Here is a 24,199-nt window from a genome sequence, read left to right as displayed (position 1 = left end):
TACTTATATTCATAATCACCTGTCCTCTCTCCTAGCTACAATCTTCATGGAAAAGAAGTTCTATCCTTAGAAAATAAGCCATGGAATCTTATATTTGGCAAGAACTTCTAATGCACCATCCAGATATGGTCTAATGTCCTAATATTTCTTCTGTATGGTTTTATATTTTTGAAATGAGTGTACCTTCCTAAAGTAGTTATCTGGAGCACCATCTAGCTAAGCACATGACTGACACTAAATACCAGTCTGTTTCCTACAATAACTATAATAAATATGACAATAACCATATTTATCTTTAGGATTTTCACAAGGATTTATTAACAATATATATCCTAGAAACTAATGACTATGAAATACTCATATTTGAAATCCTAACACAAATAGTATCTCTACAGAGTTGCAGGCATTATTGTTTTGTTTTCCAACTTAACTATTACTGAGAAATTTCCTCTAGGCATGTACATTTCTGAACAGAAAATGAAAAATGATCATTGTGACTAATTACCAGAACAAGGAATATATTTTAGATAAAATGATGAGTTCTTAGAGATTCCAGTGTGTTAAGCTTGCCCATGTGCACTTTGTGCCTAACTAGTACAGCTGAAAGAAAAAAAAAATCACTTTAGGGAAAACTGACAGTCTGCATTTTATTATTCCCCTGAAGAACTTTAAGAGATACAATTTTGTATTTCTACTGAAAATGAACACTTTCTTCTTATACATTTTTCCGGTAAACATGCCTAAGGCTGAAAGCACTATAGCAATCTGGGCCTCTTTAATTCACACCTCACAGATCTATTTTGGAAAGATGAAGTGAATCTTTATTTCCCACATGTCTGGTGGAAAGAACGGTGACACTGATGAAAGAAGTTTCCATTCAGGGTCTTTACTGACCTCAGTCACCTATCTCTTTTCTTTCCAATTTCCTCATACTGTATACACTTGAACTTGTCTATTCCAATCTGACCTTGTGGTTTAAAAACAATGAAAGGTCTTTAAATTCATAAGCAGAATATTAATGTAACATTTTGAGAAGAATATGGTCTTTGGTATCAAAATAAATCACAGTTCAAAGAAATACTCAAATGATTTTTTAGCTGTGTGACCTTGGGCAAGTTACTAAACTTCTCTGAGCTTCTTACCTGACTTGAAGTTTAGGGCAAACTGAACTTCATCTCTCTTAACTCCACTTATAGCTCAGAAAAGTATCTGGTAAAGAGCATTCTTTACAGGGCTTGGTACATAATTAACAATCAATAATTTCTTGATATGGCCATGATCAATTTAACTCATATTGATGTTTATTACTTTTATAATTTTAATTGCTTGGGAATATAGAGAAGCTTAATCCTTATTCATCATAAGCATAATAAAATATGAAGCATTTCAGAATTTTCTAGCATTGTCTTAATTCTAAAATTAAAAGAGAAGAAAAGTATAAAACCACACTGGAGTACAGAGTAGCATTTGGTCAGGCTGTCTATACTCCTCTTTATGCTATTATAAGTCTCTGCTCCAGCTTCCATTTCATCTACAAGTTTACACAACATCTAAGTGTTAAAATGCCTTAGAGACTCACCTAAATTTACTTCAGTAGTTAAGTATATAATTCAAAAGAAAACACAATCAAAATAGTTTTACACTATCATGTCAATATTACCCATCAATTTTTAAAATAAAAGAAAATCTATTAGAGCCCAGATCTAGTTCTAGAACTAGATTAACTGAGTCAAGTTACACTAATTATATTCTATGGGAAAAATATGGCACAATATAAGGTACCAAAAAAGTATTGTTGATTTTCTAATATTCTAAAATCTGTGAACAATCACTATAAATATAATTAGATCAGTAAGAATCATATAGCACTAACATCATGTTTGATTCACTTTACCTAGGAATTGTGGAAGCTGGCAGTCAACAAGATATCCCATCAAAGCATGCATATAAATTGAAATTTAACAATAGCATTCAGAAATGGAAACCAAAAGAATTAACCATCTTAATTCTTATTTTTTAAAGTAGTCTTTAAAATCATAGTCATGTTTATAGCAGCACAATTCATAATAGCTAAATCTTGGGAACAGCTTACATATTCATTAACAATTGAATGGATAAAGAAAATGTATTTATATACAATGGAGTAATATTCTCATATAAAGAACAACTTTTGAGTCATTTTTATGAATATATGGATGTAACTTGAAAACAATGTTAAGTGAAATAAATGAGACACATAAGTTTAAATGTCACATAACTTCTCTTATATGATATAAATAATTTAAAAAACAAAATAAAAAACAGATGATAGGGAACAGGGAGCTCTTTTGCAAATCCAAAAGAGATCTAAAGGTGGAGGGAGGGGAAAAGAGGGAAGGAGTGGGGAATAAAATAATTAGGATATATCTAGTACATGTACCTACTCCCTAGGATGAACGCAAATGTGATGCAAAATGTACTAATAAAAAAGTAAAAACAAAAAAGAAACTTCTTTCAGGTAAAGAATATAATAAAATAAATAAATAAATAAATAAATAAATAAGAATATAATAAAAGCAGGTGGATCTTTAAAAAATATAAGCACAAATGTTCTATATAATCAAGAATTGAGGGCCAGGGATGTAGCTCAGTGGCACTGGGCCTGCCTCACAAGCACAAGGTCCTGAGTACAATCCCCAGTACCAAAACAAAAAAAGAATTGACAGTACTATTATAATTTTATACCTAAAAACCTGATAACTGTTATATAAGAAAACTTGAAAAGCAGGGAAACATATCTTCTTTCAATTATTTTCAAATACATCTTACTACTATCTTCAAGTCTGATAAAATCAATTTCACTTATTATGAACTGTTTATTCTCCAAATGATGTAGTTGATTCAATGGAATTTTGACATAATTCAGATGAGATTTAGGTTTTACAAGCTGGGGATAGTTCTGTAGGCTGAGTTTTGTGTCTATGAACACAGCACCAGAGCATAAAACCTACTTTGTGGGACCATTTGTTAAAGGTGTCAAAATTTTATAAGGAAAGTGTAATCGAAATTTATAATCTGTCATAAATATTAGGGTAATTTGGCTGTATTTGACAGCCCAGAAATTGTTTCAAAACCAGACTGAAGGCAAATAATTTTTTAACAGTATTAAACACTAATGAACACTAAAAAAACAAAGAAATGTTGACTACTTTTTTTTTTGAGAGAGTCTGACTTCATAGTTCAGGCTGGCCTTGAACTCACTTATGTAGCCTAGGCTGGCCTTGAATTCACAGTGATGCTCCTGCCTCAGCCTCCTAAATGCTGAGATTATAGGCATACATATCCACACCCAGCTAAAGAAAGAAATATCAAGGGTATAAAGTTGACAGAAAATAAAATTTAGTTAAGATTAAGAAAATTGGAACTTAGTTAAGATTAAAACTTTAGTTTTTTAAAAAATGAAGTCCTTATAGGACCACATAAAATATCTGTATTTATAAAGTGTGCTTCAAATAATTTTGTTTTATTATAGAAGTATCATTATTTTATAATTGTGATTATATATTCTAATTAATAGGCCATCATTCCTTAGAACTAAGTTTCATGAAAACCAATTTATGGTATATTGGTAAGTGCTTTTCAAATGAAACAACAAATCAATTTTAATAGACACCAAATTATTTCTATGATTGACCAGATACTAAACAATTCATAGGCAACACTCACTGCACCGCATAAATACTATGGTAAAAAATATTTACAGTAGCAAGAGGAATCATTGATTACAAACTTACAACCAGTTACCATAAAACTTTCACAAACACTACTATATTTTGTTAGAAAAGCAAATATTAATTAATGATTATTTTATTATGATTAATCTTTTCCTTGACTTTCCAAAGTCAGGCATTCTTGCTGAAATTTGATTTACCACAACCTCAAAAATTTTTAATATCATTAATTTAAAAAGAAAACCAAGGTAACATGAAGATCAAATATGAGAAATGCCATATTTTAAAGCACAGTAGAATCACATGAATCTTAATTTAAGCAGCTATATGAATAGGAAATGAAGGGTGATTAATTTATAGACTAAGTAATTAGTCTGATTATCTTGCTTCAAGTAGTAGAAGAACCCAAAAACTTAAGACAAAAAACAGAACTCTCTGCTCATAACTAGAAAATTGCAGTTTCACAGAAAAGACATCATATTTATTTATTTACTGTATATTTCCCTGTATAAGACTGTAAGTTCCAGAAGTACAGAGAATTCATCTGTCCCAAAGCCTAGCAAAATATCATTTCTAGGAAGTACTGGACAAATCTAGAATAAATGAATAAGACATATTAAGGAGGGCTAATTATTTTTTGAACAAAATTTAGTAGTCTGATAAAAGTGGGAATTAACATATTGATTTGGGAAGGTTGTGCAGTCCATTTTCTTTTTTACTCTCCCAGAAATAAATGCACTTCTCTGAAAATAATAATTCAGTTATTTGGAAATTCTAGGCAGCATTAAAAATGTTTTTTAAAGTTTTTATTTTATTGGTACATTTTAGGTATACAATATGATGACATTCATCATTGGGAACTGGTACCTTTACATGCTATATCTTGGTTCTTATTTTTTTCCCCATTCCCCTGCCCTCCCTGCAACCCCTCTACACTTCCCTATTTACAAAGACTTTGTTTTCAGTTTTTCCTTTTCTCACATTTATTCCTTTCCCTTCTTTCCTTTCCCCTACCTCTCCCAATTCCCCTTCTTCACCTTTGGACATTTTCTTCCTATTTCACATTATTTATTATAAATTTTGATCCTTATTTACACCTTCTGTTTCTCAGACCAGAGAAACTATTCAGTATTCCACCCATGTTTACAGAAGCACAGTTTGTAATAGTTAAAACTTGGAAACAGCCCAATTGCCCATCAACTGGAGACTGGATAAAGAAAATGTGTTTTTTAAATAAAATGGAATACTACTAAGCCATGAAGAATGAGAAACTAGAGACATTTATAGCTAAATGGATGCACACTGAGGCCATACTCTTCAGTGAAATAAATAGTATTAAAATTGTTTGAAAAGAACAAAGCTCGTACAGTTATTCCTTGGTACTTCATTGCTTTGAAACTTGTCAAATTTTGTACTCTATATGTTTTTATATAAAAATTTTGTCCCAATATTCCTTATTCATTTGGTAATGGATGTGCAAGCTAGAATTTATTGGGGTAGCTAGCCTTATGACTTGCTATGCTTTCCAGCCAAATCAATTTGTTTGATATTTGTAGTTTTTAGTACTCATAATACCACCACAAATCAATTAACAACAAGTCCTGATATACCACTGCACTAACAGAAGAGTAACTCACACAAATAAGTTGCCTGATATCCAAAAGAAAGTGTGGAAATATATTTAAAAGTCTTAGTGGGAGGAGGAGCTCTAGAGGCAAATGCAGACAGAAATTGAAAGATTTTTCACTATACAATTTTATGTTTTTGAACCATTTAATAATATTACTGCTTCAAATCACTAAATACAACTTGCATTTTAAATAATTTTTAAATAATTTTTTAAATGACCAATTTTTAAAATCAAATTTTCAAAAACTTAAACTGTCATTCCATGGCTGTGATATGATTTATTTTGTTTAACTTTTTTTTTAGATGGAGGTTTCACTTTGTTGCCCAGATTGGTCTGCAACCTTCAGAATCAAGTGATCTTCCCAGAGTCTCCAAAGTGGCTGGGACTAGAGGCAGGTGCCACTGGCCCATTTGTGAAATGATTTTTAAGTTAATATTAAACAATAACTGCTTGAACTATGAGTCAAGTTTGCTTAGAAAAAAATGCATATATGTAGTATGATAATACAGTGAATCAGCATCCTGGTAGCCTAATCCAGGAAAGTTGTTCAAGCTACATGGGCCTCACTTTTCTACTAAAAAGTTGTTATAAAAAGTTGCAAAGCCATACAAGTCATATGCCCCCATTCCTCGGTCTCACATTTCCTACTTTCCCAGTCCCTGTTCCCTTTGTCGTCCTGCTAGCTTTGGCTATTGTATTTCCCTAGGGTTTGCCCGCTTACTGTTCCTTGCGTGGAAATGTTCTCCCTCAGGTATCTACATGGCTCGATATCATTGTCTCAGTAAGTCCACTTAACTAACCTATTTGACTACACGCCCACTGCCATGCATTCCTGAACCTTCCAATCTTTATTTATTTTCTTTCCAAGTCTAGAAAATAAAATAGGGACATTTGTCTATATTTTTGACTGCTGAAACTCCAATACTTGGAAGAATGCCTGGAGAATAAGATGATCAATAAGTTATTTGTTGAATAGATGAATAATCAATGAGATTTAATATAGACAAAATAGAAATTCTTACCCTCTACCAATTCCTGAAACATACCAATAACCCAAACTTATTCTTCTATGTAACTTACCTTGCAATATTACCATCCAAGCCCAAAACGTAGGTGTCACCTTAAATTTCCCCGATTCTACTCCAACATCTCTGACCTACCATTAGCCCTGTCACTTTTCTCTCCTTACTAGTTCTTCAGTCCATCTTCTCATCCCTCTTGTTTATCAAGACTCATCTTTCACTGGGGGTGTGGGACAAGAGCTGTCATGTATTCCTAAGCATGAGGGCTTCCAATGCTTCATTCCCTGTTAGAAACATTAAGAGGTAATCTGATCATGATGCTCACCTAATCAAAATTCTTCAAAGCTTCCTATTATCTAAACAACAGATTTTCCATCTTAATTTCTCATTAGAAACACCTACAAGAGTTTTTACAATTCTATGCATGGGTTTTCCTCTAGACTAATAGATCACCCCAAGTGATTCTGAGAATCACCGATCTACAGCAAACAATCTAAACCTTGAGCACAGTAACTAATCCTTTCATGACTGGATTTTAGGGACAGCTTTTATTCCTCATTTCTCTTCCATCCAGGTATGCTTGGGTCAAATATACTATTCTGTCACACTGTTCTTCCAGTTCCACCTGCCCCTGTGTCCTTCACCTGGCAACATCCCCATACATTACTTGAAGTTTAAAAAAAAAAATCACTCCATTTTCCAGTTCTCTTTGGGCATTACTTCCCTTTGGGTATCCTGCAATTTTCTCCAGTACAGCAGTTAGCTACAGCAGTGGGCATGGAAATACTTAATGACAATAACTGGATAAAATCAACGCTACTTGTTGAAGGTTTCACTTTTTTAATGTAAAAAGCCATCCAGGCGTGGTGGCACAGGCCTGTAATCCCAGCCCTCTGAGAGACTGAGGCAGGAGGATCACAAGTTTGACCCCAACCTGGACAACATTAGCTACTCAGTGAAACTCTGACTCAAAACAATAAAAATTTAAAAGGGTTGTGGATGTAGCTCAGTGTGAAAGCCCTGGGTTCAATTCCAAGTACTCCAAAAATAAAAATACAAACAAATAAACAAATAAGCATAAACATAAAAGTTTAAAACATCATAATTTCTGCAAGTAACCAAACAAAATACTCTGATCTTTTAAGAATTCCAATTCAACAAGTCCATATTAGAGCAATCAAAGCAATAAAAACATTCGGCCTGTGCTTTAAGAACTTTTACTATGCATTATGCAAATGTAATAAAAACAGCTATCATACCTTATGTTTTCAATAAATAAAAATAAAAGTCTAAGAATATTTTCAAATCCACTTTGAATTTTTTAAAAATAAAATGACACTTAAAATGTAAAAATTAGACCATAAGAAAGCATAAAGCTGTGAGTGGTGATTCTATATTCATTGTCTTAAAGTGTAGTGACTAGCTTTTTGGAATAAATGAGTAGCAGATAACAGCAGAAATACAGAAATGCTGATTACTGTCCTAGGAATCCCCAGGTGGAACACAAAGCAAACAATTTTAAAGAAATAATTTAAAAATTAAATATAAATATAAAAAACTAATTTAAAAACATGGAGTGATCTAAACCCAAGAGTCACATTAAAGTTACTTAGGAAATTTTAAACAATTTTCATGCTGCAGGCATCACCTGCGATGCTGATATAATGCCTCAGAGCCTGGATCCAACATCAGAATTTCTTCAACGTTCCCCAGGGGATTACACTGTGCTGTAAGCATTAAGAATCACTGATTCAACACCTTCCCTACTAGGGAAGCACATATGGCAAAGAAAAATAAAAATTAAATCTTTTCCATTAAACATTTCCCCATTCCTATAAGGGGGGAGAATATAAAATTATAATTATAAAAATATTAATTACAGTTAACACTTACACATGGTTTATTTTTTGCCATGTGGTATTCCAGGGCTTCCAGTCTATCAGCCTTTTTATTCCTCACAATGGCTCTTTAACTTTGGCAATATTTTATGCCATTCTGTTTCTACAAAAATAGCCAACAATTGTAGAATACTTAACACTGCTGGTCAGTGCTATGAATGCTGCTATGTACACTGACTCATTTAATCTTCACAATCTTTCCATGAAGTAAGTACTATTAAGTCCATGGAGTAGGTGAGGAAATTGTGGCACAGATCTGCTAAATAACTTGTCTAAAGCAATACAGCTAGTGAATGAGACTTTAAACCAGAGAGCTTAGCTCCAGAGCTACTCAAAAGATAATATCCTTGTGATTCCTCATATACAACAGGAATAAAATATATTATGATGCATCAAAATTACTAAAATGTCTATTTTTGTCTTCAAGGGATAGTAGTACAAAAAGAGAAAGAGAAGCTAACTAAAGTAACCAGGAAAACTGAAATGAGGATAATTTAATCCCAGTTCTCAGACTACTGTTAGACTCAACCAGAGCTTTCATGATTTAGAATGATTTGTTTTAAAGAAAAATTTAATCTACGGCCATACCACCCTAAATGTGCCTGATTTCGTCTAAAAATAAGAATTTAGAGGTATATCTAGGACGAGAACCCAACTCTATATCAAACCTAAATGCAAGAGATGGGTTAGAAGCCTGACTCCTCTCCCCAAGCACTCCATGAGGACAAGGGAGGCCTGTGTTTAGTTCAGTGCTTATAGAAAGGGCTCCACAGATATGTTCCAGTAAATGCAATCAGACAGCTATGGAAGACGTGAGATGACTCAATTCTAAGGCAGAGCATTGAATTTATTTCATTAAATATCTGTACTTCACACAACTTATTTCTATATAATAAAGTATTAGATTACCAAAGCATACTCGTAATTAAAATGTTGATATTTTATATTTTAACTTGTTCATGTAAATTTTATCATAAAATTAAATTACTGTTTATAAAAGTAAACCGACATTTCTAAAAGTTCATCAATATCTATGTACCCACATTTGAAACACTAGGCAAGCTGTTTGGAATTCTCCTGGACCTCCTCTGTGCTCCCAAGTTGGGATGTCCATCTCTCTTTGTTCCAGTAGGGTTTCTCCACCTGTACCTAGTAACTTTACCTTCCCCTGGTTCAGCAAAGTGCAATCATAGATCTGCCCCTCACCACCAACACATTAGCTGCACTTCAGGTTCTCACTACAGAATGAACATATGTAATTCAAAATTCTTGTTACCCAACAGTGCTAGCCATGGAGTGTTCTCTGAAGAGTATTCTAACTTTTAAAATAAAATCAAGCAATGTACCAAACAATGGTGTGCCTCCACATTGAATCCCTTCTGCAGATTTGCCCTTCTGTGTTGTAGTACTGACTTACGTTAAGTCATAGAAACATCCAAATGAACTGAGTTTTTCTACTCATTATAGATGTGGTGCTACATCTATCTGATACATAGAACCCTCTTTTGTTCCACAGGAAAGATTTTCATTAGGTTTGATATGTGAAGGTTCTGTTTAATGTTAAGAAAACAGGAGTCCAATCTTATCTGTTATGCCTTTGTTACATTTTTCTGTACATTTTCATTTTGCTCTGATTTTGTCACATTTTGATACAATTTTATTATCTATTATTTTTTAATAACATTCATTTAAACCACCTCTTGGGGAGATAGAAATAATTAGCTATAAATCAAAAGCTTTACAATAAAAAATAAATGAAAATAGCTTTACAATAAAAATGAATGAAAGCAAAAGGGATAATATAAAGCTTAGATGCAATTGACTTAAAGTCAATCCAAGAATGAAAGACAGAGCTTTCAAAATTATAAACAGTAAATAAAGATTTTGGAATCTCAAAAAATTAAGAACTATTAGCTCTAAAATAGTGCCTGTTAAGTTTTGTTTCTTTGTTTTCTGAGTTTTTTGGTTTTTTTTTTTTTGTACCAGGGATCAAACTCAGGACCTTGCGCTTCCAAGGCAGGCACGGTGCCACTGAGCTAAATCCCCAGCCCTGCCTGTTAAGTTTTTTAAAAATTATATTTTCATTCAGTTAATGTAAAAACTTGTACTTATTGCATGATGCGTGCCCAACACCTTTAAAAGAGCAACTTTAAATACATATCATAACTCAAACGGATTTCCATATGGGTAAGACTCAGCTAGAGTGTTGTTCAGTGGTTAGGACAACAGATAAAGAGAAAACGAAGGGCTGGGGATTTAGCTCAGTGGTTCCGGCACCTGCCTTGCAAGCACAAGGTCCCGAGTTTGATCCCCGGTACAACAACAACAACAACAAAGAGAACACGAGAATTTCAAGGAAAGGCAATGCCTTAATGTTTCATTTTACTTAGGTTTTTCTTATTACTTAATAATATCAAAGACTATTATGATTCAGGCAGGCACTGATTTTTTCTAATTCTAATAAAGTTTGTTAAACAAAATGTCTAATTTTTCAGGCATATTTGTGATCTAATACAAAAGGAAAATATGCAATTTCTAAAGTAATGTGAATGTGTATGCTATCATGGAGTTTATTTTAAATTGTGTGGTGGTATCTTTCAAACTTAATTTTAGAACTGTTGGAAATCATCTTCTTGAAAGACATAGATCATTATAATTGAGGTGATAAGGCATCGGTTACCAGTAAAAATGAGCTAGCTAACACTACAAAATATGTTGAAACTCTACTGTGCTTTTCCATTAACTTAGAGGGTAATTTTATTTTGTACAATGCAGAAACATGTAGCAGCAAAGAAATTTCATAAAATCAATCCAGGATGATTTCATCTGACAAGTGGGATGGGGGTAGAAAGAGTAGGTGTGAGAGCTCGTTGCTTTTAGTGAAGTTAAAAATCAAATTGTGACTGAGTCAAATCACAAAACGATCTTCTGAAAGACTGAAATTTAAATCAAAGCCTTAGTCTTATAATTTACCTGATATATTAATATACTTTGGGGGCACAAACCACATTAATAAAGCAATTAGAAAAGAGGAAAGTTCGCAAATAGGAAGAAGCTAAGAATCATGTGCAACAGTCCTATAAAAATGATATAGATATTGTAGCCTTAACAGATATATTATATAGAACTTAGGTACAGTCTAATTACTTATGGTATGGGTCTGTGACATTACTTAAAAGCCGAAGGAAACAATCTCAATATATGTTCTTTTCTGAAAATGGAATGTACTGAAACAAATATAACCTTCAATGGGCCAAGACCGAAGACAAGAGACAGTGGTGGGAAGTTAACTCTTTAAGGAGTAGAATAAAAATATGTTTAGTCACAGGAAATGATTTTGTAAAACCACAGAGAAATTTTTACCAACAGAGAACCTGGGATTTTTAAAAAAATAACATTTAGTTGAATTAAATAAAAAAATTATATTCTTTAGCTCTATTTTACTACAAACACAAAAAGGGAAAATACACATTTAAATCAAAATGATCCTCTGACAGTGAAATACAAAATGCACAAGGAAGGAAACCATCAGAATTAACATTATTTTAATGCTTGAATATAAGTGATCTTGATCAAAATAAACAGCAAAATTCTCAGTTGTGCTAATATACAAATTGGAACTGAATATACAAACATTCTGAATAGTGGGAAACAATTTGTTATTTACTAAAAACAAATTTACAATAAAATGTAACTATATGATACATAAATTTAATGGCCAAATTTGAAAAATATTAATTCTTTTATAAATTAAAATATTTAAAATGTACCTTTTGTTCTTACTGGAAAGTCACTTCATTTTACAGAGGAAATTTTCATAAAATTTGCAACATGAGGATTATCTGGCTCAAAAAAAAATCTAATTTTTGTGTCTGCCTAAGGCAGACAGTTAAAATAAATATGCAAGGAAAGTTTGATGTACAATAGGATATGAAGGAAACTGAAGACTGCTTGTCTCTGCTAAAGGATCAAAAATCAAAAACAAAAAAGTTAAAACACTACGTGTGCCAAACAATATCTGATAACCATATGCAGCTCCCAAGCCGCCAGACTGCAGCTCTAGAAAAACAGTAACTAAGATAGAATTCAACCAAAAATGTGATCTTAGCCAATAAGAGACATGAATAAATCCTATGACTCAGAGAATAAAATGCAATGCTTTCTTTTCATGAACGTGCTTCAGTTAGTAATCTTTCCTTACAAATTTGGGGTATATCAGTATAATAGCAGTAACCTGTGCAGTCTATTGATTATCAACATCTCCCATATGGACTTAAAAACTGGATAGCTCAATCCCAGGTGGGGAATGGAGAATCTCAATTCTAACTCTACAATGCTCCCATTCTGCCTTTCCTCAGAAGAGGTCAAGCCATTTGGGGCCCTAACGTGGTCTGGGTACAACAGACTGTGATGTTAGGATACTAGGGCTGGCCTGTCATGAACACTTTAATTAACTGAGAACCTAATGAAGTACATACCAAAATGCATGGGTAATTCATTTTAGGTATCATTAAAGGCACAAGAAAAGAGAAAAAAATAGAAGTCAGAGAGAAACAGAGCAATAGACCAACAGGCAAGATGTATTTGCCTAGATCCCCAGGACTTTATTGTCCTGAAGAGTTGAAATTACACATCATTGTCTCAAATCCCTGAGGAACAGCAAGAGGTTCTAATTGCCTGGGAAGACAAACTTCTGGGTGTTCTTTTGAGTTGACTACTGTGTGCAAAGCTACTGACATCCTTTCCTACCAAGGATGCAAGAAAAACTCAGAAAAGCGAGCCATTGTTCTGGAATCTAGAAATGAATATACTAGAATCTAGAAATCTATATACTAATACTTTTTCTTTATTTAGATATACTGTGACATGTTTGAGATTCTTTAATTATGCATATTAAATAATGAATTATTAAATGTAATTTTTCACACAATCTCAAGAACCAGTAATTTAATATAATGTGCACAGATTGAAGCAAATATTTGTAATGCATTTTTAAAAACAGACATGCATGGTTCATAGTAAGTTTTACCAGTGTTGGATTCTTTGTATTTCTAAAATGTGAAACATAATGATTTCTTATTCTTTGCCACAAGTAAACAAACTATGAATCTCTAACTGAAAATTTATTTTTAGTTTGACCCTTTTGATACAAGTGAATCACCATAACCAATAACTAAGTAAGATCTATGAACTCAAGGTATATATTAGTACACAATCTTTCCAGGATTAGGACAATAATAATTAGTATATTTGAACAGTTTACTTTGTACTAAATACTATATTAAAGACACTGCACCATGGGTTATTGCAGCATTTCATTTAATCTTTTCTGAAATTTATGAGGTAGTCACTGTTACAATATCAACTTTCAGTTGAATTAAACAATGCTTAACAAGCAACTTGCAAAAGACAATGAAGCTAATAAGTGCTAAAATAGTGGCTCACATGTCCAAGTCCCTTCCTCACTTGCCTGTCTTTTTTTCTCTCTCCCTTTTTCACAATATATTCTCATTGATACATAAAACACAGAGAAGGTAGATTTTAATTTAAAAGATTCCTAGGTTTTATAAAAGTGTAACTTATCTTCAACAAAAATGATAAAATCTATATACTTTAATAATTTGTACACCTCTTTTGCTATAAGGTCTGTAAGCCTACTCACAAATTTTTAAAGGTAACAAACATTCTATGGAGAATGTTTCATCCATTCAAACTCAAAAAACACGGACATGTTTCTGTTACAGGGTTCTCAAAGGATTTCTATTCGAAGGAAATGCTTCGTAGAATCCCAACATCTACTAAAGATACAGATAAATGATATTTAAAATTTTAAGACAATTCTATCCCAGAGAGTTCTTTTCAAAGAAATATGGAAATACAATGAATGATTAATATCATAGCTTTTTCTATTGCCAAATGTGAAATTTCACCTATGTGGAAAATGCCAACCCAAAGTGGAATAGATTGGTCTTGCTATATAATATGAATAATAATATATATGAACACTATTTCAGCTTACCTAAAATCCAAACTAGAGGTTGAGATAAAACCTATGCAGGTCACACCCTAGTTTACTCAACTGACCCAAGTCGGTCATGTCCAGTCTACCTACTCAAATGTTCCAGGAAACACAGACACAGACTTAGATATAATTTCTCTGTACATTTAACTTTAGTAATTTTATTAACAATTGTGTTTTATTACATCTGTTAGTAATAAAATTTGCTACCATATTAAGAAATATGAACAAGCGTCAGTCTAAATTTAAATGTTTTCTAAAAACTTACTGAAAATATTGTGCTCACTAAGTTACAATCTGTTAAAACTTAGTCTCTTGTTTCTTTTTTTTTTTTGAAATCCATTACTATAAAGATCTTCCCTTAAAATAAAACAAATGCTTATATTCTTCTTTGATTATTTTATTTTAACTTATTGTGTGTGGGCTTAGAACCAGGGCCTCACCATGCTAAGCAATCACTCTAGCCTACATTATAAGTAAAATATTAAATCAGTGTTGGAGCTGGCTGGTCACTTGAACATATTTTACTGTCTTGGAAGATGAATCTATAAACCAGTAGATGAATGCCTGACCTTCACAGCAGAATCAGTGGAAACTTGGAGGGAGGGACATTTAAGCATATGTATAATTTGTTTAAAACTTTGCAAATGATGCTAGTATAATACATTATGATAATCTTTATTTTCAGTTACAAATTAGGTTTTTAGCATCCATTCAGAGTAAATATTTGTAAAATAGTTTCATGTAAACAAAAATAGTTGAATGTGTTTTCTGCATTAAATATTTATTTTATAGTTCAGATTATTATACATGAGAGAGAAATCTTTAAACACTTAGATTAATCTAAATTATCTATCTTTAAATTATAATGTTTTATGTCAATTTTTATTCTAAAGCATTGTTGTAGAATAGTTTTGTAAAAGAAAATTTATTATTTTATTGTCAAAAGAAATTAGATATTTAATCATTTTAATTTACATAAAATATACTGGAAATAACTAGTTATCAATAATTTTCTTATTCTGTAGTAAGTATAGAAAATACTTCCATGTAGAATAATTACCAAAATGCCTATAAAAGCACAATTAATTAAAGTGGCATTATACTTCTACAAGAAAAATAAATGAAATTGTGTTACTGTGAGGTATAGCAACTTCACAGAGGACATATTTTCATAGAAAAATTCTACTGTATAAGTGACATAAAATATTCGAAAAAGTAAGCAAATGAATTAAAATTAATTTACAAAGGTATGCACTGAGTAGCAACCCAAATACCTGAAAAAATATATATACTAAAAACTGTAATATGCAACTTAAATGTTAAATCAACTTTTTACTAAGATTATCTTTTTGGAAATTAAATATATTTAAGTAAAATTCTATTTCATTTCAAAATCAATTTCCAAAGGAAAAAAATCCCAGAGTACCTCATAAAACTAATTACCGCAGTATCATAACAAATTATAACTCAAATGCTTTAAATAATGTCTGGTGTTCAGAAATTGGCAAAGGATAGGCATAAACAAAGTTTAGGGAACCAATTAAAATACTGAGCATTTAAATAACACTTTCAGAACATTTTTCCACATGCGTTTTAGACATTCAACAAATTTTAGATGTCCAACAAATTATCAAATAGTGTGGTTAAGATATTGTGAATAAACCTGTAAGTGATATATTCTTAGTTAACTTTCCTATGCTTTTAAAAATATGTTAAACTGGTAATGAAACCGGTTAGTCATTGTTGTCTTAATATTGTTGACGATTCTGTAAAGTTTCTTTTTATGAGCATTTGTTTAAGCTATTTCACCTTTGTTTTTTTGAAATCCTTCCCTTTTAAGGAGAAAATGTGACACTAGTGAAAAAGCTTGTAAGAAAGCCCCTTTTTTCCTTTAAGCCTTTAAATGACAAATCTAGGTGATTAAGGTTGTGAATTTTTATTTTTGCTTTGTTTTTAATGAACATTTGTCTTTCAGAAGAGGATTGTGTGATAATGTTTAAATGGCAAAAACAAAACATGATTTTGTGCAATTAACAAAGCTACTGCAAGAAAAATAAAACATTTCTTGGTAAAAAAAAAATATGTTAAACTTTCCCTTTGAAAATCTTCAATGAAACTTCATATTTGAGCTATTTGAACACAATAGATGTCATATATATATTTATATATAACCTATATATATATAAAACCAATAAATAAATAAAAGTGGCAACACAGTAGTACTGTGTTAAATACAGTTAAATAAAATAAAATCAATCCTCTTGTTAGAGACAGAACATGGATATAGATATAAATTAAAGAACACCAGCAAAGCAAACCAAGGAAGCAGTAGCCCCAGAGATGCGACCACCTGTCTGGGCCAGTGCTCTCAGTTAAAGGTCATGCAAACACCAGAGCCTTAGACCAGATTTACCTCTAATGAGAAAGGTGTCTCCCACCATCATCCTTCTGCCCATAAAAAGCTACTACTATCATTTCTAAGCAAAAACGCAGACAGAATAAACAAAATCACTGCCCCCGGTCATGAAATGGCAGGCACCTGTATTACCTGAACATTGTCCTCACAGCTCAAGGCTTACCTCATAAGACCAGACACACTGAGTCCCACCAAAACGGCGAACACATCTTCCTACTTCCACATCCTCGTGAGTTGTGTACATCTCTCGGAGGCATTCGCTGATATGCGGCACCATTCTCCTGAGAACTTCTCGACTGAAGATCATGCCGGGTCCCCCCATACAGAAGTTCTCTCCAGGCTCCAGCCCCAGCTTCCCCAGTTCTTCAATGTTCCCCAGGCCCGTCTGCCCCAGGTACAGAGGCTTGCTGCTGTTCAGGGATCTAAGAAATTCTTCTAACTTATCACCTACAAAGAGAAAGGCAAGGATTACTTTTATTTCATAATCATTTAAAATGTACAAGGTAGAAGCCAGAACTTCAAACATTGTCTTTAAACTCATTGTACATTTTATACCACACAACTGAAAAGAAGAAAAGCTTCTCATAATATCCTATTATGTTAAAAATATTAATTTATAGTTGATAATTAAATCTTAATAACATTTTATCCACTTTTGGCTAACATCAGTGGAAACTGTAGGAAATCTAATGATCATGTTTTTCAGTAAAAGATGAAATAACGGTGAGGAGAATAAGGACAGGTTTCTACATTTGCAATAACAAAAAATTACAGAAGTGTAAAATAATATTAAGTATTGATACTTAATATGGTTTGAACAGATGTTGATATCCAATAATTAATTTTTTCCTGATAGTTGAGTCACTTATATGTTTTGTCATAGACTAAAACTTCAATTATATGTGACTCATACATTTTTGGAAAATGTCTCAATGAAATGTATCTTGAAATTTAACTTGAGAAAGTATCATTTCAGAAAAAATAAACGTTCGCTAGAAACAAAAGAGTGTGACTGGTGCCGCTTAGAGTCGGAAGTTCATCAGGAAAAATAATTTGAAAATAAAACTGTGTAGCTAAAATGCCTTCAAAGCATTTGTCTTTTACTAAGTGATACTTCAGAATAAGGAGAGTCACCTTCACCTTCCCAGTCAGCATCCTGCCTATCATTTTTGAGGAGCAGGGCATCCGCAGTCATTAGCTTGGTCTCATGCCTCTCCCCTGGATTTCAGTGAGTTTCACCTGAGCAGTATAGGGTTCTTAATGCAAAGTGGATTTCATTCTTAATAGGAATTGGAAGAATAGAGCATTTCACATTCTGAAGGACAGTCTTCCAAAGCATGAAAACAAACGACCTAAGCAGGTGCTGCTCATGCATTCTAGAAATTCTCTGCCAAGTGCGGCACTTCTGCCAGGTAACCTTTCTGATTTTAATGTGACACATAAGACAAAGGGTTTATTCCCTGGTAGTGTAACTACCACAAGCATAAAAAAGAAAGTAAAATTAACTCAAGCGACATGACACTTTTGAAAGAAGCAGTTTTCTCTGAATTAAACCTGACAGCATGTTTCAGAAATACAATCCTAAGACAGCATTCTTTATTTTCGTGTCCAGTTATCACTATTTCCTATCCCAACAAAGACTACAATGATTCCTCCTCCCAAATTACATTGAAGAAATTTCTATTTATAACACGCTGTTAGGAACTTGTGCCAAAATGGGCCCATTGAGTTGTCGGTTTCTCCTGGCACCTCACGAAAGATCCTACCTGGAGCAGGAGAAGCCAGTGAGGCTACAAGTAGAGAGGCACAAACTAAGGCAGGGCTGCCTCCTTGACCGAGATGCTAGGAAATGCGGAAAGCACAGAGAAAGCCTCTTCTGTACAAGCTTGTTTGTTCTTTGCATCCCTCCCCATCTCCACAACTGTCTGGACTAGAAAGATTTACTATTTCCTCTAAGAAATTTCTATCCAATGAGTTTAAAAATTCTCTTGGCAGAGCTGCCCATACTCTGGGTAAAGGACCGCGCCTCCTTTAAAACTGGCAAAGTTTTCTCGCGCTGTGGCTGCATATGGCTCTGGGAAGGACTCCCAGCCTCTGCCTGTCGCTGCTACAGCCACCGAGATACCCTGGAAAGGATCCGATAGTAGTGTGTGCTCTTACAGCTTGGAGCTCCAGGGCCTCCAGGACCTTTCCCACCTAACAATTCACCCATCCCCTCAGGGGGTGTACTGAGGCGTGGCAGGGCTGGAGGGCGGCTCGCTGCAGCACTGTGGTGGGTGGAAGGAGAAGCGTGCCAGAGTTGCTGGGATGCGCAACGATTCCCAGTGTGTGACAAGTTAGGCAAAAGGAAAGGCAATGAGCAGGGAAGGGTCTAGGGCAGCGAAAATGACTCCTCAGTTCCAACAGCTCGGAAACCGTGGTAGAACCGCTGAGACAAAACACCGGAGGAATAAAGCCGGAACAATGTATCTCCAGACCGGCTCTAACCAGCTTCTCCTCTCCCTCTACCGGGGACACGCCCCTTTGGACCGATTTGAGAAAGGGCTACCACTCAGGGCTTGTAGAAGAGGTCAGAATGGGAATGGTTTTTCGTTCAGCTCTGAGACCCTTTTCCTCACCTATCCTTCGGGGTAAAGAGCAGGGCACGCTCTAGGGGGAAAGGAGAGCAGCGAGAGTGAGCAAGGCGAGTAAAGCTGGGCAGGTACGAGGAGGGTCCAGGCTGTAGAAGAAGAGGGCTGGCGAACAGAGGTGGGCGGATGCAAGGGGTGGGGTCGGCCCGGGCTGCGGGCGCGCGGAGCACGTGTCCGCAGAGGAGCAGAGGAAGGGCTGGCCAGGAGCTGGGCAGGGGCTGGGCAGGGGCTGGGGCTGGTGGCAGAAAAAAGAGTTGGGGTGGGCAGGTGGGACAGCAGGCGCTGGGAGGTCACCTTTGATGTAGACATCGTCGTCGGCTCGCATGAACCACTCGTACTTGTCCAGGTAATGGTCGTGCATATACTTGATCATCATGAAGGATTTTTTCTGAGGAGGGTAGGAGTCATCCACCCCCGGCAGCGCGATGACAGGCACGGGCGGCGGGGGCTGGCCGGGCCCGGCGTTGGGGGACTGCTCACTGGAAAAGAACTCCACGCGGCCAGGGATGAAGCGCGCCCAGGTCCGCTGCGCCGCCAGCGCGCGGCTGCCCAGGTACTTCTTCGCGGTCATCACCCCCACGTACAGGAAGTCTCGAGGTCGGGCGCTCGCGGCGGTGGCGCCCCCGTCCCCGCTGCCATTGTGGCTACTCCCGGGCCGGCCACCTCTCCGCTGGGCAGCCGCGCCCCCATCCTCCTCCTCGGGTTCGCCTTCGGCCGCTGGGGCGCCAGGAAGCCCCGTCGCGCCCTCGGACTCCCATCTTCGCCGCCGCTGCTGCAGCGGAGGTGGCTGCTGCCAGGGACTGCTCCGAAAACTGGTAACTCCGGGCGCCTCCTCGGGCAGCGGCTGACCCTGGAGCTCCTGGCGCGCGGGGAATGGCGACTGCTCCTGCCGCGGCCGGGACTGGAGCTGGGGGAGCGGCTGCTGCGCGCCGGGGCCAGCGGCGGAACGGCCGTAGTAGGAACACAGGCTGGAGCCGCGTCGCTTCCTCTCGCTCAGCTCGGCCACCCGGGGGGCGATGAGCCAGGACGCGGCGGTGAAGCCCAGCACCAGTCCCAGCGCCACGCTCATCCACGGGCGGCGAGAGCGCACGGCCATCGCAGTGCTCGGGGCGGACGCTCGCCGGGCGGTCTCGGAGCTGCCTCGGATCCCCGGGTTGACCCCTGGCCCTCCTCCGCCCCGAGCCCCCAGCCCCGGCCACAGCCCGCCGCCCAGACGCCCAGGCGCGACGCCGGCTCGGGGTCGGTCGGGGCGCTCGCCGCGCCGCGCCTCGCCTGCCCGGTGCAGCTACCCGCCGAGCTCCCGCTGCGCTCCGGGCCGGGCTCCGTGCGAGGGTCGGGAATGAAACTTCTCCCGGCAGCGGCTGTGGAAGCGGCGGCGGCAGCGAGAGGAGCTGCAGGGTGAAGAGGAGGAGCAGCGGCGGCGGCGTCCGCTCCTCGGCTGCCACCCTGTCACTGGCACGCCTCCCTCCGCCCTCCTCTGAGCTCCCGCCCTCGCTCCCGCCCCCTCTCCCCGCCGCCGGCTTCGACCGGCCCGAAGGAGGAGCCTCGAGCGCCGCGGCCAGCCGGGGAGCGCGGCCCGCGGGGCTCCCCCGTCCGCGCGGAGTCCGAGCCGGCCTCTCTCCGGAAGGAAAGGCCGCCGCTTGGGCGGCCTCCGGCTCCCAGGGCCGACCCCTGCCCTGTCCCTCCCTCCCCCGCTCCAACTCCCCGCCCAGTTCCCGTCCCGCCCCTGCGCGACCGCGGCTCCACTGAGGTCCTCCGATCCCCAGAGACCCCAGCAAGCGCGATCGACCCACTCCGGACCCTCCTAACCCAGCACAGCTGGTCTGGTCCCGGCGTGACCCTTCCCCGTTTTGTTCCGGCCCAGGGCGTCCTGAGGTCACTTAAGCGGTTTCCATCCTTTTCCCGTTAAACTCGCCCTGCCACTCGGTGCATTCTTTCCATTCCTTGTCCCGCTCACTTCTGAAAGTCAGTAGTCTGTCCCACCTCCTTCCCTGTTCTTACCTGCATCTTTCATCCCCCTCCCCAGTGTTCACCAAATGTCACTGTAGCTTGGGGTCTCTAAGAAAATCCTAGAGGCTGGAAATGCCTTTTCTGAAAGGCTGGGGGAGGTGAGGTAAGGGAAGCTGGCTTCCCTCAAAAGATAAAAACCTGGTGTTCTTCACCTGTTGAGTTGGGAAAGGTGGGGCTGCCTAACGGGCCTCCTCAACTCTTTTTCTGGTGCTGGGTCCCTAGAGGTAAGAACCATGTTCTACTTTCAATCTTGAATAGCTCTCGGTCTGACTGTGCGATGATGGCTAAATGTGAGCAAATGCATAGGGTCCATTCCATCCCATCCAAATTGAGAACATTCTTATCTCAGAGAACTTAATCAGAAAAGAAAACAAGATAGTTTTTATTCTTGTCTACAAAATGTATTCTAAGGCAATGGCTCTACACATTTTGCATTTCAAATGAGGGAAGGAATTTTTCATCAACAGAATCTCAGAAAAGTTAAATTGTATTGGACAAAATAGTTTCGAGTTGGTTGCTTTGTGAAGAAAAATAAACTCAAGGGTGGCATTTTGAAGGAGAGGACTTTTAAAAAATTCATTTAAAGGTTGTGCATCTAAGTGTAGTTTGGGGTACAACTGGCATCCCAAATCTTTTCCTCCTGTTCACATTTCAGTCTTCTGCTTTCTACATCAAACTCCAAGAGGTGGTATTGAATGGCATTGGACAGAAGGGCTGGATCCAGCAGGACGCTGGCAGCGTCCTCGGAACAGTGGGCCTGCCCGCGGCCCTGGGAGGAGCGGATCTTTCCACACCAGTCACTGGCTGGATATGAACGTGTCTGACTGGACGCTTCGTCTGCTGGACAGTGAACCTCCTTTTCCATGGCTAAGTCTTGCCCAGAGACACACGGGAGTACACATTATAGGTCTCTTTCTCAAAGCTGAATTTTAGCTAGAATGCAAAATCAAACAAAAGGCCCCTGTGATTTAAAAATGTCTTTCCCAGAACATTTTATAAGTATTTGTTATTCAATAGAACATTTCCTATAATGGAACTACTCTTCATCACTATCCAAGGCAGCCACTTGCCACATACAATTATTGAGTACTTGAAATGTGGTGAGTGTGATTGAGGAAATGGCTTTTCAGTTTTAATTTATTTTTATTTAAATAGCCCCACGTGGTTAGGTGTTGCCATACTGAGCAGCACATTTTCAGAGGATTTTTACTGTATATAATGTATTAGTTACTTTTCTCCTCTCTGAGACAAAATACCAGACACCCAAAGTTAAGAGAAAAGGTTTAATTGCCTTACAGTTCCTAGAGGTTTCAGCCCATAATCGGCTAGCCCCAAGTCAGGGTGTCATGGCAGAGGGGCAACAGATCATAGTGGCAGAAGATAACAAAAGCAACTAGAGACCTTAACAGTGTCTTTCTGCCCCTTTTATCTTACTCAGACTACCAAGGGGGGGCGGGTAACCACTCACACCCTTAATCCTAGTGCCCTCTGGCCTAGCACTGCACCATGAATCAGTCACACACTCTAGATTCAGCCACCTCTCAAAAAGAAGCTCCACTTTATTGGCAAGAGGCTCCGGGGGGACATGTACACACAAGCCATGACATATGGTCAACAGTGAAGAACAAATGGCTCGTCCCTGTTCCAGCATCCTCTGCCCTGAAGTATGCCTCTGAACTTGGTTCTAATGGTGCTGCTCATGCCACTGATCCATAAAGCTGTTAATTCTGATTGGGCACAAATACTCCACTCTGGAACTGTTTAGACCATTTGAGGAGAAGGTTAATTTCAATGGTTAATTTGAGAACTACATATTACAGATTAAACATTAGACAAGGGTGGTGACTTTAGACATAGAGATGTCAACAAGATGTTTACTGCCTACCACTGTGAAACTTACAGTGTAGCACAGAAGGCCTTGCAGAAGACTACATTATAGAGTGAATTACAGTGAAGGAAAGCTTGAGTACTCTGAGAGTACTTATAAGAGAATGTAGTTTAGTCTGGAAATCAGGGAAGACACTAAGAAGAGAGGAAAGAAAACAAAAGGTATAGAAGTGATACTACCAGCCAAGTGACCGTGGAAAAGTTCTTTACATTCTCTGAGCTTTTGATTTCCTATCTGCAAGTACATTTCTGTATGGTATGGATGCATTAGGATATTAAATGTAAGTACTTAGCACTCAGTCTAGTTTATTACAGACCCAGAGAATGTTAGCTCTCATTTCCAAATACTTTCCTTCATGATAAAAATTTTAATATCATCTTATTTTTATATTTCATTCTTTGATTTATTTAACAAATATTTACTTAGTCTCCACTATCAGATGGTACTATTATCAAAAAATACCAATAAACAACACAGACCACAACTTCAAGGGGGGCTTATATGCTACTAAGGGTAGAGTACACACACCTACATTTGTATGTGTGGAATATATTTATGTAAACAAAGAAATAAATATCTGATCTGTTTTATTATAGTGATTAGTCAGTTATGATTATGATTTATGATAGCAATTAGTTATGATTAGTCAGAGAACATCTTTTTGATAATTTTAACAGAAAATAGAAAAAAGTGAAGAAAGAAACCATGAAATTATCTGAAGGAAGACTTTCCAAGAAGAGGGAGGACCCAGCACCATCTTTGAGACAGATAGATGCATCACAGTGAGAGACAGCAGATGCCACTGTAATTAGTAAATGGGAGAGATCTGGTGACCTCCTAAAAAGTTAGGCCAGGGCTGTGCAATAGAAATATATAAAATTACAAATTAAATGACAAATTACAATTTAAAATTTCAATAACCATATTTAAAAGCTAACAGGTGAAAGTAATTTTAATACTTTTTATTTAGATT

The 24,199-nt window shown here is 37.3% G+C and overlaps 1 protein-coding gene across 1 annotated transcript in view; it reads right to left on the bottom strand.

Annotated features, from left to right (window-relative positions):
• Nucleotides 1–20,530, bottom strand: part of Chsy3 (chondroitin sulfate synthase 3) — a 275,320-nt gene extending 254,790 nt beyond the window's left edge. The window contains exons 1-2 of the mRNA XM_004854437.3: nt 19,623–20,530; nt 16,862–17,145 (exon numbers count right to left, since the gene is read on the bottom strand). Coding sequence (XP_004854494.1) covers nt 16,862–17,145; nt 19,623–20,424 — 1,086 coding nt within the window. The 5' untranslated portion in view covers nt 20,425–20,530. The remainder of the gene's footprint in view (nt 1–16,861; nt 17,146–19,622) is intronic.
• Nucleotides 20,531–24,199: the final 3,669 nt, after the last annotated feature.

Source organism: Heterocephalus glaber, unplaced genomic scaffold (assembly GCF_053883595.1).
Source record: "Heterocephalus glaber isolate CG9 unplaced genomic scaffold, H.glaber_assembly_v1.0 deba00001463, whole genome shotgun sequence".
Classification (NCBI taxonomy): Eukaryota; Metazoa; Chordata; class Mammalia; order Rodentia; family Bathyergidae; genus Heterocephalus; species Heterocephalus glaber.
This window is presented reverse-complemented; position numbering and strand designations above follow the sequence as displayed.